A 16136-nucleotide genomic window follows, 5' to 3' on the forward strand; every position below is an offset into this window, starting at 1 on the left:
CTGCTATAAGGTACAACTTCCAATTTCATAACTTTACAGTTCAATTCTTACCCACGTGCAATACAAAAAAATTTTTGATGTTGTTTGAATTTCATAGGTTTGTGCTGTCTTGATGTATGTGCTGCACATATTTTAGCTGGTTTATGTGTATAAAAAAAGGTAGAAATACTAAATTTTCTAGTTTTTATATATATGTATTTTTTCTCATATTCCTATGAAAGCTGCATACAGAGATAATTTTTTTGAGTAAAATTTCATTTACATGACAATCTATAATAGATTTTCCTTTGCAGGTTTATTGTCAAGTTAACTAATCCAATATGGCTATCATTTCATAAATTGCTACTTTTTTAGTATCTTGTAGATAACCCAGTCCAAGTAACAAGATAAAAAGATCCAAGTAACGAGCCAAGAGTTTAACTTCATTTCACTTTCACAATCATCATTAAACAAGCAGATTTTTTTAAAACGTTTTCTGAATGCAGATTAAGTATCAGGCTTACTAAGAAATTGATTCTAATATGAAGCAAGCTTAGTAATTTTCAGTTTGTGAAGAGACCGTGGATATCTTTCATCAAAGATAGAATTTATCATTTGGGGGGGGGGCGGGCCGGGTGTAAGGGTTTAAATACTATTATGTATTTCAAAGTTAAATTTACTGAGAATTTGCTGAGGTATATTTTGTAATTGAGAAATTAGTAGTGAATGTAAAAAGAAAGGAAGCTATGTGCTACTAAGGCAGAAAGTTCTGATTTAACCTAGCAATGACCTGGCTTTGTTTGTTCAGATGACAGTTCTAAAAGTGTGCAGAGAATATTCCCTTTTAATACAGTTATTTGCCGCAAGCCGTGACCTCACTGCCTGTCAGGGAGCAGGTCTGAATTGGCCCTTTCTCTGATATCGTGACATTGCTTCTGTTGCCTCGATTGTGACCTCTGATTGCATGATACCCCTGAGAGTTCAATTTAATAAGCGTGACTCCTGACTCTTAGCCAGGTCTGCCTTCTTAGGTTTTGTCAGACTCTACTTGTAGTCTGGTCTACATATGCTAAAACAGTGCATAGGCTGTCATCATATCATGTGAGTTATGTGCACTGTATTCACAATTCTCTTTCAAACATCTTTCATTTATTGCAAATGGAAATATTTATAAAATCTTACTTGGAATAAATTTTAAAAGTTGCTTCTTCCACAGTTATGGCTGCTCAGGATTTTGGGGTTTTATACCTTTGTACAAACAGTTACTATGATTTATATTACTAAGCTTGTGTGTTATCCATGTATTATGCTAATTCCTTACTTTGAAATTTGTTTTATTTCCCCCCGTGAGAGTGCCATATATTTCTATGACTGCCCATCAACAATATGTTTCTCCATTATAGAAATGGTTGGGACAAATACACTTTTTTTCACTGCATAGTTAATACAATTGCACAAGGACACAGTACTGATGAGCACCCAGAGCCCTGTGAGATGTAGTTATTCAGGACTAGTCAGGTGAAAGGTGAAGAATCTGTTTGGAATCCAGGAGAAGGTAAGTAGAATTAAGACTTTTTAAATATCATTGAATTGAAAATTAGCTATCTTGATTTTAGTGACTGTTTTGCTACATCACTGCGTTCTTTTCTCCTGTTTTCCTCCTCTTCTAGCCAGAATCCTGAAGGAGAGTCTGTTCAGAGACCTGGCTGCTTTGAGGATGTTGATGCTATACAGACACTTCTCCAGTTTTAGTATCCCTTGATGCATTCACTGAACCAGAATATGGAGAAGTTCAAAGATTTGAAAGAGGGTTTCAAGAACTGTGGTACAAGTGTCAGACAAGTTTCTGTATTTACTTACGTACATTTTTTTGTATTCTTATTGCAGATACATATACATTTTTCTAGTCTCTGTCAGTACCTCTAACATACTGTCTCTAATCGATGTATTTGTTTTTCAGAAAAGCAGAGAAATCTTTCTGCAATGCAAGAACATTTTGTGCTCACTTTTATAGTTAAATTAAAATATTTTGTGTAAATATTCCCTTTTAATATTTTTCTATTTCTTCAACATTTTTAAATATTCTGTTTGCGTTTTCACTCACATGACTTTGCATTAAAATTGATCTATCTTGTCAAAAAAGGAAACTTTCTTATAAAAAAAATTCTCTGATGTAAGGCAAAAAGCAGGTATTTTCTTGTTACATTCAAACTTGGCAATGAAGTGCTGTTTCTTCTTCATGACAGTGACTGTTACAGTGGAAGTATAATCTTGATTTGGTTAGTTCAATCATATTTAATTCACATACCAAAAGAAATAATATCATATACATATCTAATCATATACAATTTCCCATGTAAGTTCATACAAATGTAATAGCCTAATTTAGTCTATAAGGTTGTAAAACTCATAATGTAATAATATAACAAATAAATAATACTTTCTTTTGGAGTAAATAAATAAGATTAGCTATTGAAATTCCTTAATCTCAAGTGGGAGTTTCCTTACCTAATTGGACTTTATGGGGTTACACTCCTTTTTGGATCAGATCTTAATGCTCTGTAAGTTCCTGTGCTGTAGGCAGGGGCTTAGATAATTGGCTGCAAACAACCAAAGTTAGGAATGGACAACTGTTTTACCTGTTGTTAGGCAACGGATAAAACAAATTATACTTTAAAGTTAATTAGTTATGGCTGTCTTGAAAGCTATTGCAAATATCAACAGAATGCACATGGGGCAAATTCACCTATTCAGAATCATCATGGTATTTAATATATTTCTCTCCTTTTCAAACAAATTTTACGTATATGTACATAGAAATATATATGTATATGTCAGTGAGTTGGAGAGTTTCATAACAAGTTTAGCTTAAAAATTTAGTAGTAAAGAAACTAACTTAAACACGCTCAAAATATTTTCAGTAATAGAACTGGGGTTTTTATTTGCTTATTTTCTCATTAAAAATATAATTTAAATAAAAGTCTAAGCAAAATTCCGTAAATGAACAGGAGGAGTCAGGGCTAATTTATTCCTTTTTCAACTCTGATTTCTTCAAGCAGTGAGGTAAGTCATTAAAACTTCCTCTGCATAGATAGAAAAATTCTGTGCCATTGTAACTATAAATGATCCAAAATAGATGTAATTAAGTCAATTCAATTCCTGTGAGACTGAATACTCTTGAATATGTGTTGGTCTCTCCCAAATTATATACTGTTTCAATTATTGCATTTTTCATATGTTTATGACTTGAAACTCCAGTCCAGTTAATCAAGAAATCTCTAAAAATACTAAGCTTGTTGAGCCATGTGAATTAAGAATGAACCTGGAGCAACTTGCAGGAACATTTTGGTTTTGTTTTGCTTTTTTTACCTGTCCTTTACAAATGGAATTCCCATTTTTTTAATAGATCCATAAGACACTAAGATTTCATATTGTTTATTTTTTTCCATGATGCATCAATCAATTAAGTATAATTTAATAAGAAGAATTAGAACTTTTATGTCTATATTTATTTATAGTCTCTCCTAAGTTTAGTATTTATGGTTATTTTTAAGCTGGATATAAATATATAAGAACTGTACACACTTGGGGATTAACTCACTTTAGATGTAGAGACTTAAGAAAAAGAACCATGTCTATCTGAGACTCTCTATCCATTGAATTCAATGAGCATTAAATCAAGCCTTGTTTATACAATGTTTGGCATAATGACAGGCCTGATCTTCAGTGGTACCTCTGGGTTTTAACTATAAAGTAAATTAAACAGCAGCCTTGCACTTAGTCTGTGTAGTCTTTGTGTGTATATTTGACAATGCAGAGCAGTTCTGCTGTTACGCATTTCTGAACTGACAAAGCTGTGAATTGCTGTCACAGTACCTTCATCAAACACCAACAGGTATTTCAAGTCAACATCATAAAGTAAGCCAGAAATATTTTTACACATAAAAACACTTTTAAATTGAAAATTATATGTATACATAATGGATAGAAGAGATAACCAATTCATAGCTGTTCATAACTGAACTACATATTGACATTACTACAATAATTTCATTATTTAACTTTCAGTGCTGCTCTGTATTGATAAGTACCAATCACGTATAATACCTGTGTACATCACATCAGATGAACATGAGTTCTTAAAAACAAGGTCATATATTATTCAGATAACTATGTAGAAAAAAATCATTATTCTCAAGGATAAACATATTTTTTAAAATGTACATTTGCAAACTGTGATACAGAATTATATGTTTTAATTACTTGTTCCTAAAAGTTATGAGACCATTATTCATGTGGTGTAAAGTCAGCTTTACTGACCAACTTCATACTGTTCCTGAGTAATGATGGTTTTTTCTGACTTCTTTAATACTTGTCATATGTATCTTCTTGTCACATAGCAACCTCAAATTGTTATTTTGAACAAACCTTTTGTTGGGTTTGCATTTTTTTGTACCTTTTAAGTCCTTCAATACAAACAAAACAAACCTTAATAGTTGTCACACTCAATATTTATTGTATTTTGTATTTTTTGCCCTCTTGATAGGGGACAACGTAGTAGTTAGACCTCCTGTGCTCTTACAAAGTGTTCCTTTGTATTTGTTTTTTTGAGAATTCCTTTGGAAGATCTGATGTCTTAAATAATTTTGCTTGGTTTATTGAATTTAGAGAAAGGTATTCCTCTGTCTCGGACTCCATACGAAGTGATAATCTTTTCTTGCCAGGGAATGCTGTTTCATTACTGAGCAACTAAGCATTTCTGTTCAAGTTCTTGAGTGTTTCTGTCACTTAAGAACTGACAATGTATTGAATTAAAATCTATCAAAAGAGTCTCTAAAAATAAATGTTAATGTTATGCATCTCTTAATTTTCTTCTGAGCAATACACAATCCATTCCTCTTTTCAGTTGAGAACGTCCGTCATTAAGGAGTTTATTAATTCACAAAGATTATGAGAAAAGCTAGAGATAGGATCTGTACTAGGCAGATTTGGAGGATGAGACAGAAATTACGGGGAAGTGTGGGCAGTAAGGATAAACAAAATAGGCTCAATCTACTTCTATTTTATGTATTCCTTACATTTACTAACACATACCTAAGCATGGAAATGCTGAAAATACCACTTCAAAATGTTTTTTCACTCCTCCCTGATTTCTTTGGACCTTTAACTATCCAGAGATGTCTGGGTAACTCTTGGCTATACTTCAGATTTACTTCTGTTGATGAGATTTTCCCATGCTGAGTGGCTGAAGCAGGTAGTATATAGACCACAAAACACCCTGCTCGTAGAAGACTACACGAAAGAATAATGTGAAAGTACAGCATAGTTCTGTACATTTGTTATGTACTTTTTGAACTTGGAAAAGCCTGAGTGGATATTGATGAGCGCTGATTGCAGAAAGGAGTAGTTTATATCAGGAACTCATATCTCTATGTGCATGTAGGTAAAATATCATCTCTGTAGTTTCTCCATTTATGTAGATTTGGGGGTTGGTTTTGGTGGGGTTTTTTTTTGGGTGGTTTTTATTAAGAAAGAACCAATTTAGTTTTTCAACCATGAAACTATTTCATGTTATTTCCCAGCCTATACATAAAGCAAGTCAGCCCTTGGGTGGCTGGTGAGCAATGTTAGTCTGTTCTTTTTAGTTGTAATGCAACTCCTATCTGTTTAAGGTTACCTGAGGAAGCCATGTGTGTGTGTAGGTAGGTGCTGAGATATTCAACTTTTCTTTATATATACTCTTCATCCTGCCTGTTGTTGCTTGGTTTGCACTTATTCCTGAGTAAAATACCGTCTATTTTCACCATTAATCCACTACGAAAATTTCTGGCTGTCCTAACAGTAATGCTATTACCACAATAAAAGGGTCCAGCATACTGAAGCTGAAGAGTTTGGTATTTAGATGCCTTCAATACTTGCCTTAGTACAAATGAAATTAGCCAGAGCAGCTGATACATTTCAACTGAGTGGAGGTAGTGACTATACGACATTTAATAAAAAATTTAATAAATGCAAAATCATAGTCTTAGTCACCAGGGCTTGATATTTGCCTTTCCAAACTTGGAAGGTTTCAGAGAAATTACAGTCTTAGCATTTCCACATGTTTGTGCTGTTCGTTCTCCTGCTTTTTCTTCTGCTTTTCTATGGCAAAAATTCACATGGCTTTTGACATTTACTGAGGTTAAAATAAAGAACCATAACTGTATGTTAATTCCAGTGTTAAATGACTGCTGTAGCATTCTGACAAAAAAAAAAAAATTTTGCTGAACATTTTCTTGATATGAATGTGTTTGAACAGTAGTCTACATAACTGTAAATGTAGTGGTTTAAATGCTATGAAATTAACCAGTTTAATCAAATGGCAGAATAATGTTTTGTTTTCTGGTTTATTTTTTTAAAGAAATAATTCTTTACTTGGTGGACAAGGGAATCTCATACAATTTATTAGAGAATATGGACCTGTCTTAAACCAGTGCACTACTGTTCCTTTATTTTTATTTCCCATCTGTATGACTTCTTATTTTTAATTGACCCAAGCAACCTATTCTTACATTATTATTGTTATTAGCCCTCCGCTATTCAATCTCTGTATCTTTCCCCAAATATATCTTCAGGTTTTTATCCCAAGATTCACTGTCTGAACCAGATCAGAACAGTCATACATTAGCAAGAAATTAGATCAGCAATGGCATGTATGGCAGCTTCCCATACACACCTCAGGTGAAATCTTTCTTTAGGTTTATAGACAAACTCAGAAAGGTGTTGTATGTCTTAGGAAACATCATGGTATGGAAATGATATTGCCATGAAGGAAGTTACAGAAGAAAAATGAGAAACTGTGTTTAGCATAAATGGAGGAGTACAGTAGTGACAGCCCATGAAAGCTGCAAAAGCTGGATAAATTGAAACAAACAGTGTTTAATGCTGCCTTGAAGTCAGTGCCAGGAAAGTGAAGTTCATGAAGCAATTCAAAGAGAAATGTACCATGTTCACAAGAAGAACAAATTAATATGGAGTAGTAGTTGGCAATGCATTTGTGTGATCAGAAGGTTGCAGTGAAAGAGATTCAATAATCAGGAAATACTGGGAGAACTTCAACGCTATTGTGATATTAATAGAGAGAAATAACTTTTAACGAGGTTTCTTAAAAGTACACAATTGAAGACTAAGTAAGATTTCTATTTGCCTCAATATGGGAAAAGGAACAAATAGAGCATAATCAATAAGTTAGGGATAAATACTAACCAATACTGATAAATAGTAGCAGTGATGTATTCTGCAGAAGCAGGAACAAGTAGCAAAATAGAAAAGAATGTGTGGGAAGGCCCAAGTATGAAATCCTGTTTTCCTTGAATTCAGAAGCTGAAATTTGTACGGTTTCAGTGGTTTAGGAATCTCAGATAACGTGTTCAGCTATTGCATTATCTAATAATAAGACATCAAAGAAGTAACACAGAAAGCACTGGCTGAAATATGGTAACCACTGAAGCAAGATGAATGAAGTAGGTGAAGGTTTATTACTGTGTTAATCACACAGAGCACAGTGTGAAAGACCACAAAAAATAGAAATGAAAACGGAGAAAAAGGACAGCCAAAGTAGACTATGTTCTTAACTCTAAGTGTGGTGAATACCTGGTTTCAGTGAAGGGAAAATAAGTGTGAGGGTGAGGTCCAGAACAGTCATGTGGTAAAAAGGAGATGATTGCAACAGCAGATGAGGAGATAAGAGAAGGACGTTTGCAGGTGGAATAGAAATATAGTAAACCTTATTTATAGTCTGCAAAAAATCTGAGATACCTGGTAGAAAGAGAAAAAGGGCACAAGTTTTAGAAAAAAAATCAGAAATGTTTTGTCCTTTCTCTATTTGCTTTCATAATTTTTGAAAGACATGCTCTTGTGTATTGGTTAGCACTCCCATGTTCAAAACTCATTGTGATGTAATTGATAACGCACGTTTAAGCATCAAGAAATTTTGCAGGTCATAATCAGATATGGTATTCTTATGAAAATAAAAATCTATGTTTCATCTTTTATTCATCTGTGAACTCACTCAGACAGTGCTATATATTTTCATTTCATTCATTATAGTCCTAGAGATGGGAGTTGATTTAGTCGAAAGTCACATGTAAAACTAACTAATCCATACACTATAGCTATGTCACAAACAAGTTTCTGTGTTTTTAAGGTAGAAATGTATGTGTTCCACTACATGAACATTCCCAGACCTGAGTCGCAGACAAACAAACATTTTCTGGAGGTACTATAATTTTAGATGAAAAGAAATCTATATCAATTACTGCCACATGATACTACGAATTGCAAGCATTATGTATATTGCTAATATAAATGTACTTGTGAGCATGCTAAAGACCACTCTAAATACTATGCTTTTTCCAAAGCCGGTATTTTCAGCATGTAGTGATTGCTACATAATGCTAAGGTGAACTTAATGACTTTAAACAAAACAGACTTCTGACAAATGTGTCAAGATATTTGTGGAAGAGAAGGAATTTTTCTCCTTTCTCTTATTCTATTCTAAGTTTCTGGGTGGTTTGGGGGTTGGAAAGGGGGGGTTATTGTGCAGTTATTATTATTGTTATTTTCCTGTCTGTTTACAAATTCTTCAGTTTCCTGCTTTGGTAGCAATGTTACTACTCGTGTTCTTGCTTTCTGTTCTGTGTGTATTATACAGATTGTAACAGAAATAATGCCATTATGTTTACTGACTAATGTATGGAGAAAATGAGAGTAAAAGTTGGATTTTAGGTTTGGGATTTCAAGATTATTAATTTGTATTATAACATAAGTTTATAGCAGACAGGAGAAATTATAAAAATCCTCACAGTGTATATATAATTAGAATTTTCATTCAGAATAATATTTTCATATTGTTTGTACACTCATACACACTCGCATGCACATGCCCTCATAATACATATTGCTGATCAGTAGTATATACCAAAATACTGACAGATAAGAAAAACTTCAATCTATTAATGGCATAGACGTGAATTTTATAGTCAAGCTCAGCTACTTAATTCCCATATTAAGAGCACCATTTCTAGAATACATATTGAGAAAATTAACTCTGGTCACAGATTTTTTATATTAAGGGAGGAAAACTTAGAATGCTGAAGAAATTCCAAACCCTTCTTTCGCACTGTACGTCTTAGCTTTCTTCATCTCTTACTTCATTTGTGTTGTATTCTGTATGAAGCAAGTTTTGAAGAGAATTTGATCATCTTCTAAACTCCAAATTTAGCTGTAAAGGGTTGGATACAGTGCAGACTTCTCTGTTAAAAGAAACATATGACATATTGAAGTTAGAACTTTTATCTTCCTGTCATCTACAAATAGATGTGGAAAAAAAATCACCATGTTGAATCAGGTTCCTTAGCATCTCCTTGCATATAAAGTGACAAAGGGTTGAGTAGCTAACTGTAATTTAGAACACTCAGGATCAATGTTTCCTGGGCATAGAATCTGAAAATTAAAATGCAGAATCTGAATGATCACCCTGAATGTAGACATTGTGTAACCATCTTCCTTCTTTTTGTATACTGGCTTGCTGTTAAAGACATTTGCCCTTGCACTGAGAAACATGGGTATGAAGTACTCCTTAGGCAGTGGGAAGCGTAGGTTTGAGGTACTCCTTAGCCTGTTGAAATTTGAATCTCTGGCTTCCACCTGCCAAGCTATTCCCTTTGGCTATGCTTCAGTCCTCTTTTTAAAGCTAACTGCTACAGCTGAGGGCACGAGATATATCAATCTTGAAGAAAAACCTATGAGTTATACATAACTTGGGGTGCATATCAGAAGTAGTTCACAGATTCTTCTCCTTTAACTCACTTGATCCATTATCCAGAGATAGTCTAATTTAATGTATATAAGTAGCATCCATATTTTAAGCTGTACAGGAGTTGTGCTGTCCAGAGAATGCCCAGCAAATGAATTTGACAGAGAATGACATTTTGCTGGATCCCAAAGTTCAAGTTCTTATGGGTTTGCATGTTGATTTTGGGACCTAGAAAAGAATTTGTTATTTTCATGTAATGTTCAGTAGCAATGACGTTTCATGTGCCCAGGCTCTTCTGAATGAGTTCTCTATTTAGATGTGCAGACTCTGTAGGAAAATGGCAGTAGGTGCCGCTGAAGTTGTGTTGTGTCTGGCCTAAGTACACAATATGTATGTGGATGACAGCACCTAAAAATCATTATTGTATCAGTGCCAAATGTGAGAGTGTTCCAATCTTAAATTATTAACGTGTGTTGTAAAAAAAAAAAAAAAAATCTCACAAAGATTGAAAGCTTAGAAGTGATAATCTCATGAGGATACAATGCTTTAAATACCTCCAAGATTAATTTGTTATTTTGATGGAGTTGTGTCTTCTTTGATGTGTTCCTTTTTTCTTTGATATTCTAAGAGTTGTCTGGGTTTAACAATTAAAGATTGTAAGTCTGATCTATTTCAAAGATGCAGAATGCTTACAGCTCTTTGGAACTCTTGTGGAATTTGTGAGTGTTAGTACTTCTACAAAATCAGGTCCAGGTTTTAAAAAAGAAACAGCCCTAATTTAAGAAAGCGATCAAGCAAATGGGTGTTTATGATACTGATACACCAGATCTTCAAACACATGATGTTCATAAGTGGAATAGAAAGGTGATAATGCTGTGTTTTAATTAATAACATAGTATTTTTTTCATAAGAATTAAAATATTAAAAATAATTTTTAAATTAAAAATAATCAAAATTAAAAAGAAAGATGATACTATTGAAAAGTAAGAACATGGATATGTTCCAAAGAAGAAAATAGAATACAATTTTCTGCAGCATTATTAAACAAATTATTGCATAGTGTCTGCCCATTTGAGAAAAAAAGCCACAGTAATATTGAACAAGAATACTCTGTTTAATAGCATATGTGATTTTAAGAACAAAAATCCTTATTGTGTGCACTTTTATCTTGGTCACTTTCTTGTTTCACTAATGTTTTATAATTAACATGCAAAAATAAATAAAAATAAAGTTAGAATAAAATTTTATTAAATAAATCCAGTTGTGTTTCAAACATAATTCACTCAAAAATTCAAACTGCAACTAAGGCAAATTACAAACAGTAAGTTTGGAAAAATATCTTGCCATGCTATAAGCATTCAAGTTTTTTGTAAGTTTTGTCATAGCTTACTACATGTGCATCTTCTTTTGACCATCACTGGCACACAGACTCAGAAATTAATTTCTAATACCGGTTTTAAATCTCTACATAGATTTCCCTTTTAATGGAGGAAAAGGTAAATGTTTTAGTAAATTAATAAATAATACTGATCCTTTTAATAGGAAGACATTAAGGAATAGGAAGACATTAAAATGTCTTAAGTCTTATCAGTGAAAGACAGATCAGAGGAATAAGACTGCCATTTGTCCACTCACATATGTTGGTTTTTTGTCCAATGTTTGTAAACATAAATGAATGTGTATTTATAATAATAAAGATTGCACAATAAGCAACATTTACAGATGTTATATTATCTTATTTCCCAATAAAAATAAATTTATTCAGAAAGTCAACATTTAATCCCAAAAGAGAAAATAAGATATAAAATTAAAAATTAATTTCAAATTATTTCTTAAATATATCTGAAGAAATTTAGGTTAGCTGGACTCTACAAGAAAATGAAGTAATTGCCTTTTTTTTTTTTTTTTGGAAAAGGCAACAAGCTCAAAGTTCACCTGTGGAATCTTGAAAAAAATACATTTTATAAAAATAATGAAAGACGAATATCTTTTTTCCTCCCCAGGTAAAAAAGAAGAATTTTCTCAGCTGGACACTACTTTAGATGAAAAACTACAGAGGAGAAAAGACTTTACATACCAATGGCTTCATACACAGATTTTGGATTATGAAGCAGACAGTTCCAAAAATATGAAGTGGTGAGGTCATTGCCTTTAAATTAGATTTTTTTTTTTAATTTTAAATTTGTCTTGTAAAGTGAAACCTAGGTTAATAGTTTTAAAACAAACATGACTTTGTAGCTAGCAGGCAGTCCACTCTATTTCCAGGTCCCAAACATGGGTACTCTTTAGGATTGGTTTAATAGTCATTGTACAGATACTTCTTCCAGAGTGATAATGAAATGATGAACAGTGCAGACTCTTATGATAAATACCTACACAGCTTTACACTAGAAATGCAGTGGGTTTTATACTGTAGAGTGTAGAAAAAATGCTTATTCATCACATATTTTATTTTATTGGTATATAGTATAGTTTTATGTAATTAGATCAACTGTAACATTACCTATATTGTTAGATTTGATTAAGGAAGTAAAGACCCCACTTTTTAACTAGATAGTACGTATTTATATTTTGTCTTCAAAACATAAACCCAAATCTTATATCTTCATAGTATACTTCAGTAAAATGTTGCAAAAATGCTCCTTCTAGATTTAATTTTGGTTATTAAACAGGTTAAGTAACAATACAATTAAAGACAAAGTTAATCTCATTCCCTAAACTAACATGAAAGCATAGTAAGTATATTTTAGTCATAAATTCAATATAAACCATTGATATCTTAGTGGTCATCAGTAGTCAGAATGCCAACCTCTAATAAAACCAAACAAGGTGTCAGTAGGCAAGCAATCAATTTAGTGTAAGCATTTTAACTGTATTTTCATTAAAAAGCTATTTACTTTGTAATTAAATGGACTGCATATTGTTTTGTATGGAAAACGGTTCCCCATTTCTAAATTGTATCAATGACTGTAGGAAGTATATGGAGTACATACTCCTTAGAAGACACGGAAATTTATAAAAGCTTTTTTTTTTAATGTTATTATGTTACCTCTACAGGTGTGTGCTATGCCCTAGTATTTGTACTGACACTTTTTAAGGTTACGATACCATTTCTGAATGTGGCAGAAGTCCCACTGACCTCCACTGGAATGTCATTGGTAGACTGTTTAGAACAGCTGATACATTTACGTAACTGAAAACAATTTTATTCCTACGTAAAGTAATGTGACAACTGCTTTGACTGTAATTTATGTCAGTGCATGCAAAAATTCATACATGGTTGTGTTTATTGATTTTTATACTTTTGAATTAGTATTCTGTTATTGGAATAAAAATATTAACTATTAATGAATTATTTCAATCTGAATTGCAAAAAATTAATACTAATTACTCTGATACTTTAACATTATCAGTGAAGATTAATTATTCTGATACATCTTAAACATGGATTTATTTTAAATACTATAGTTTCTGCTTAAGCAGGGTTGTTTTTAGGAGAAGATTCTGTACAGATATTTTATTGAACTCAGTACTGTGGGATTTATTGAAATTTCTATTCTACATTTTTCCCAGCTGTCATTTTTTGCCTGAGTTAGATCCTGTGATACGTGACAGTAGACAAGTACAACTTGTGGTAAGAACTTGTTTCCTTGTGGGATTTTGTAGAATTCTGGTATGCCTTGATGGTGTTTTCAAATGCATATTTGGTGTAAAAACAATGAGGATATATTTTTTTAATTGAATATAATTCCTTAATGTTGTTTCTGTTTGGCAATCAAGTCACCCATTGATGGAGATCAGAAGAAAAGGTTTGAGCACAAGAACCCACATGTGTACATAGGGTTCTAGCTTCATAATCTGATACTGATTTTGGTTTTAAGTCATCAAATGCTACTGTGTGTTTCGTTTGCAGCATTAAAAAAAAACACAGTGTATTTTCTGAAGTGGGTAATCTGGTACGTTGGTAGGAAGGAGAATATGAGCAATTTAACAATCTTAAGATTTACAAAATGAAAAGACTCAGTGTTAGAGATGGCCAAGACTTCCTTTGATAGTGAGTAGTGTTATGATGCCTACAGGCCAATTTATTTATTTACTCTCTCTCTCTACATATATATATACACTTTACGTTTTTTTGCCAAATTAGCAATATTCTTGTGGATATAATCTTGTTGACACATTAAGATTAAAAAATAGGTCAAAACCAAGCTGTACAGAATTAGTGTCTTATCTTCATATACATAATGTAAAATGTTGCATAAAAGGTATTTCCCGCTTAGATATGTGTCATATACCTCATTCTGTACTTTGAGCAATCTTAGCCCTTTCTAGCCTCTGTCTTCCTTAGCTTCACCATCTATGAAATATGCTTGGTTTAGAAATGCTTCCATAAACTCTTCTAAAATCTACTGTTGAAAAAAATGCTTCCACGATTTAGAGGTTATTATTATTATTTTCTGGAAGTCAGATTTTGTCAGTTATTTTATTCTGGTGTGGGATGTGTCCAGTTCTTAGGATTCCATCAAAGTTTAGTGTCTGAGATCATGAACCAGATGACTGTTGTTATGGGGTTTGTTGCAGCAGCACTTATAGCTATTTGTTAGGTAAAGTCTAAATCAGTAACTGCTCCAATTTGAGAAAATCATAATCTAATAATGTTATCTAAATTACATATTATATAATTAACAGTAAGCATATGTGCACATAGGTAGATTGTATCTTACTTACAATAAGCAGTTCTGTCCACAAAACAGTGCTGCAATCCCACAACAGTATTATGTGGTATGCCCACATAACTGGCAGTGTTATGGGATTGTCACAGACTGTGCCACATAATTACATAGCTGTTCCACATGAATGAAATACAGAGAAAAATGCAATAGAGGGTCAAAAAATAGAGAAAGGAATAAAATGTATCTCTACTGCAGAAAACAGTACTATATAGGCAATGAAATAATGATGTGGTTTGTACACACAGACTGCTGGAGAATTATGGTTTTAAAATCTTTACGGCTTCTCTTAACATTTAAAGGTTGAAATGTGAAATGTGAACATACTTTTAATGCTTTTGCACGGTAACTCAGTTAAAAGCTATGAAATCATGACAAAAATGAAGTTTTTACTTAACTGCAATCATTAGTAAAAAGTACAAAAAGTTCTGGTAAACTGAAAGAAAAAGACATACACTTTAAACAAAAAAAAAAAAAAAAATTAGAAGAGGAAAATACTTCTGGGTATTTCCAGTAGTTAATTCATACATCATATGAATTATCGTAAATTTTCCTAGTGTGTAATAGGATCCCTAATTTGTATGTGTTACATAAGCCTGCATTCTGAAAGTACCAGATAATTATAATTTACTAACTGATATTTGTGCACATTCCAAGAATTTAAGATATTCTTTTCATGGATACAAAATAGTTCTTCAGTGGCTGCAAATTAACAATAAAGTCTTAGACCTTCTCAATGGGGAATAAACCCCATGTAGCAACCTGCAGTAAGTTGCTACATTTACCTACAATAAGACCTCATTATGTTAATTTTGATCATTTTGATGATCTACATAATGTCTTAGGAAGGCATGTTGACTTACAGTTTAAAGTGGGCACTTGAAATTAATATGATTTTGCTGAATGACAAATAGAGTAGACTTCCTGATTCATCGTTGTATGTACTTGAAGTTACCTACATGGTTAACCACTTTGTTATTAATCAACATCTCCAAATCATTAAGATATAACTTGAATTTAAAAGCACTTTTAATCTCAAAAGTTTTCAGAATAATTTGATAATTTAATAGGCAAAAGGAATAGACAAATATTCAGATGCAGAGCTGTGTTCAAGGCAAAGATTCCTCCTGATTAATATTAAGTTCCAAATAATTGCAAAAAAAAAAAAAAGTTTGTAGTAATAAAACTAAGTTCAAAAGGTCTGAGGAATTAAATAAGGTGATCTCTACCAATGGAAGTCCAATACTGAACTCTCTTAAAAAGTGTATCCGTATCTTAAATTTATTCCAAATTTTTGGCTCTAAGCTATAAATGTAAAAGGGAAGGTTTTAATTACCTTCCGAGGACTTTCAGTCAGGTTCTTTACAAACCTGTAATTAAGTTTCCTCCAGTCATTAATACAACTTTAAATATTACTCTGACTGTAATTGGGTGAAAACACTTATCTTTATTTGAAAGAAAATAACAAATATTTTACATCAGAGATGCAGATATCCCTATTAAAATCTAGTTTACAACACTGAATATTAGTCTACAAGATGATGAAACCTCAGATTCTATGATGGTAGGGATTGGATAATAATTCCATGGGAAAGTTAGTTGTTTAAAATACTGTGGCCTCCAGGGTCTTT

The 16136-nt window shown here is 32.5% G+C and overlaps 1 protein-coding gene across 1 annotated transcript in view; it reads left to right on the plus strand.

Moving 5' to 3' along the window:
• The window catches only part of LRRIQ1 (leucine-rich repeats and IQ motif containing 1), a gene marked incomplete at its 3' end in the record, with an annotated part of 86862 nt that extends 73453 nt beyond the window's left edge, over positions 1-13409 (plus strand). The window contains exons 23-24 of the mRNA XM_010155366.1: positions 11779-11911; positions 13349-13409. Coding sequence (XP_010153668.1) covers positions 11779-11911; positions 13349-13409 — 194 coding nt within the window. The remainder of the gene's footprint in view (positions 1-11778; positions 11912-13348) is intronic.
• Between the last annotated feature and the right edge of the window lie 2727 nt (positions 13410-16136).

Source organism: Eurypyga helias, unplaced genomic scaffold (genome assembly GCF_000690775.1).
Source record: "Eurypyga helias isolate BGI_N326 unplaced genomic scaffold, ASM69077v1 scaffold22027, whole genome shotgun sequence".
Classification (NCBI taxonomy): Eukaryota; Metazoa; Chordata; class Aves; order Eurypygiformes; family Eurypygidae; genus Eurypyga; species Eurypyga helias.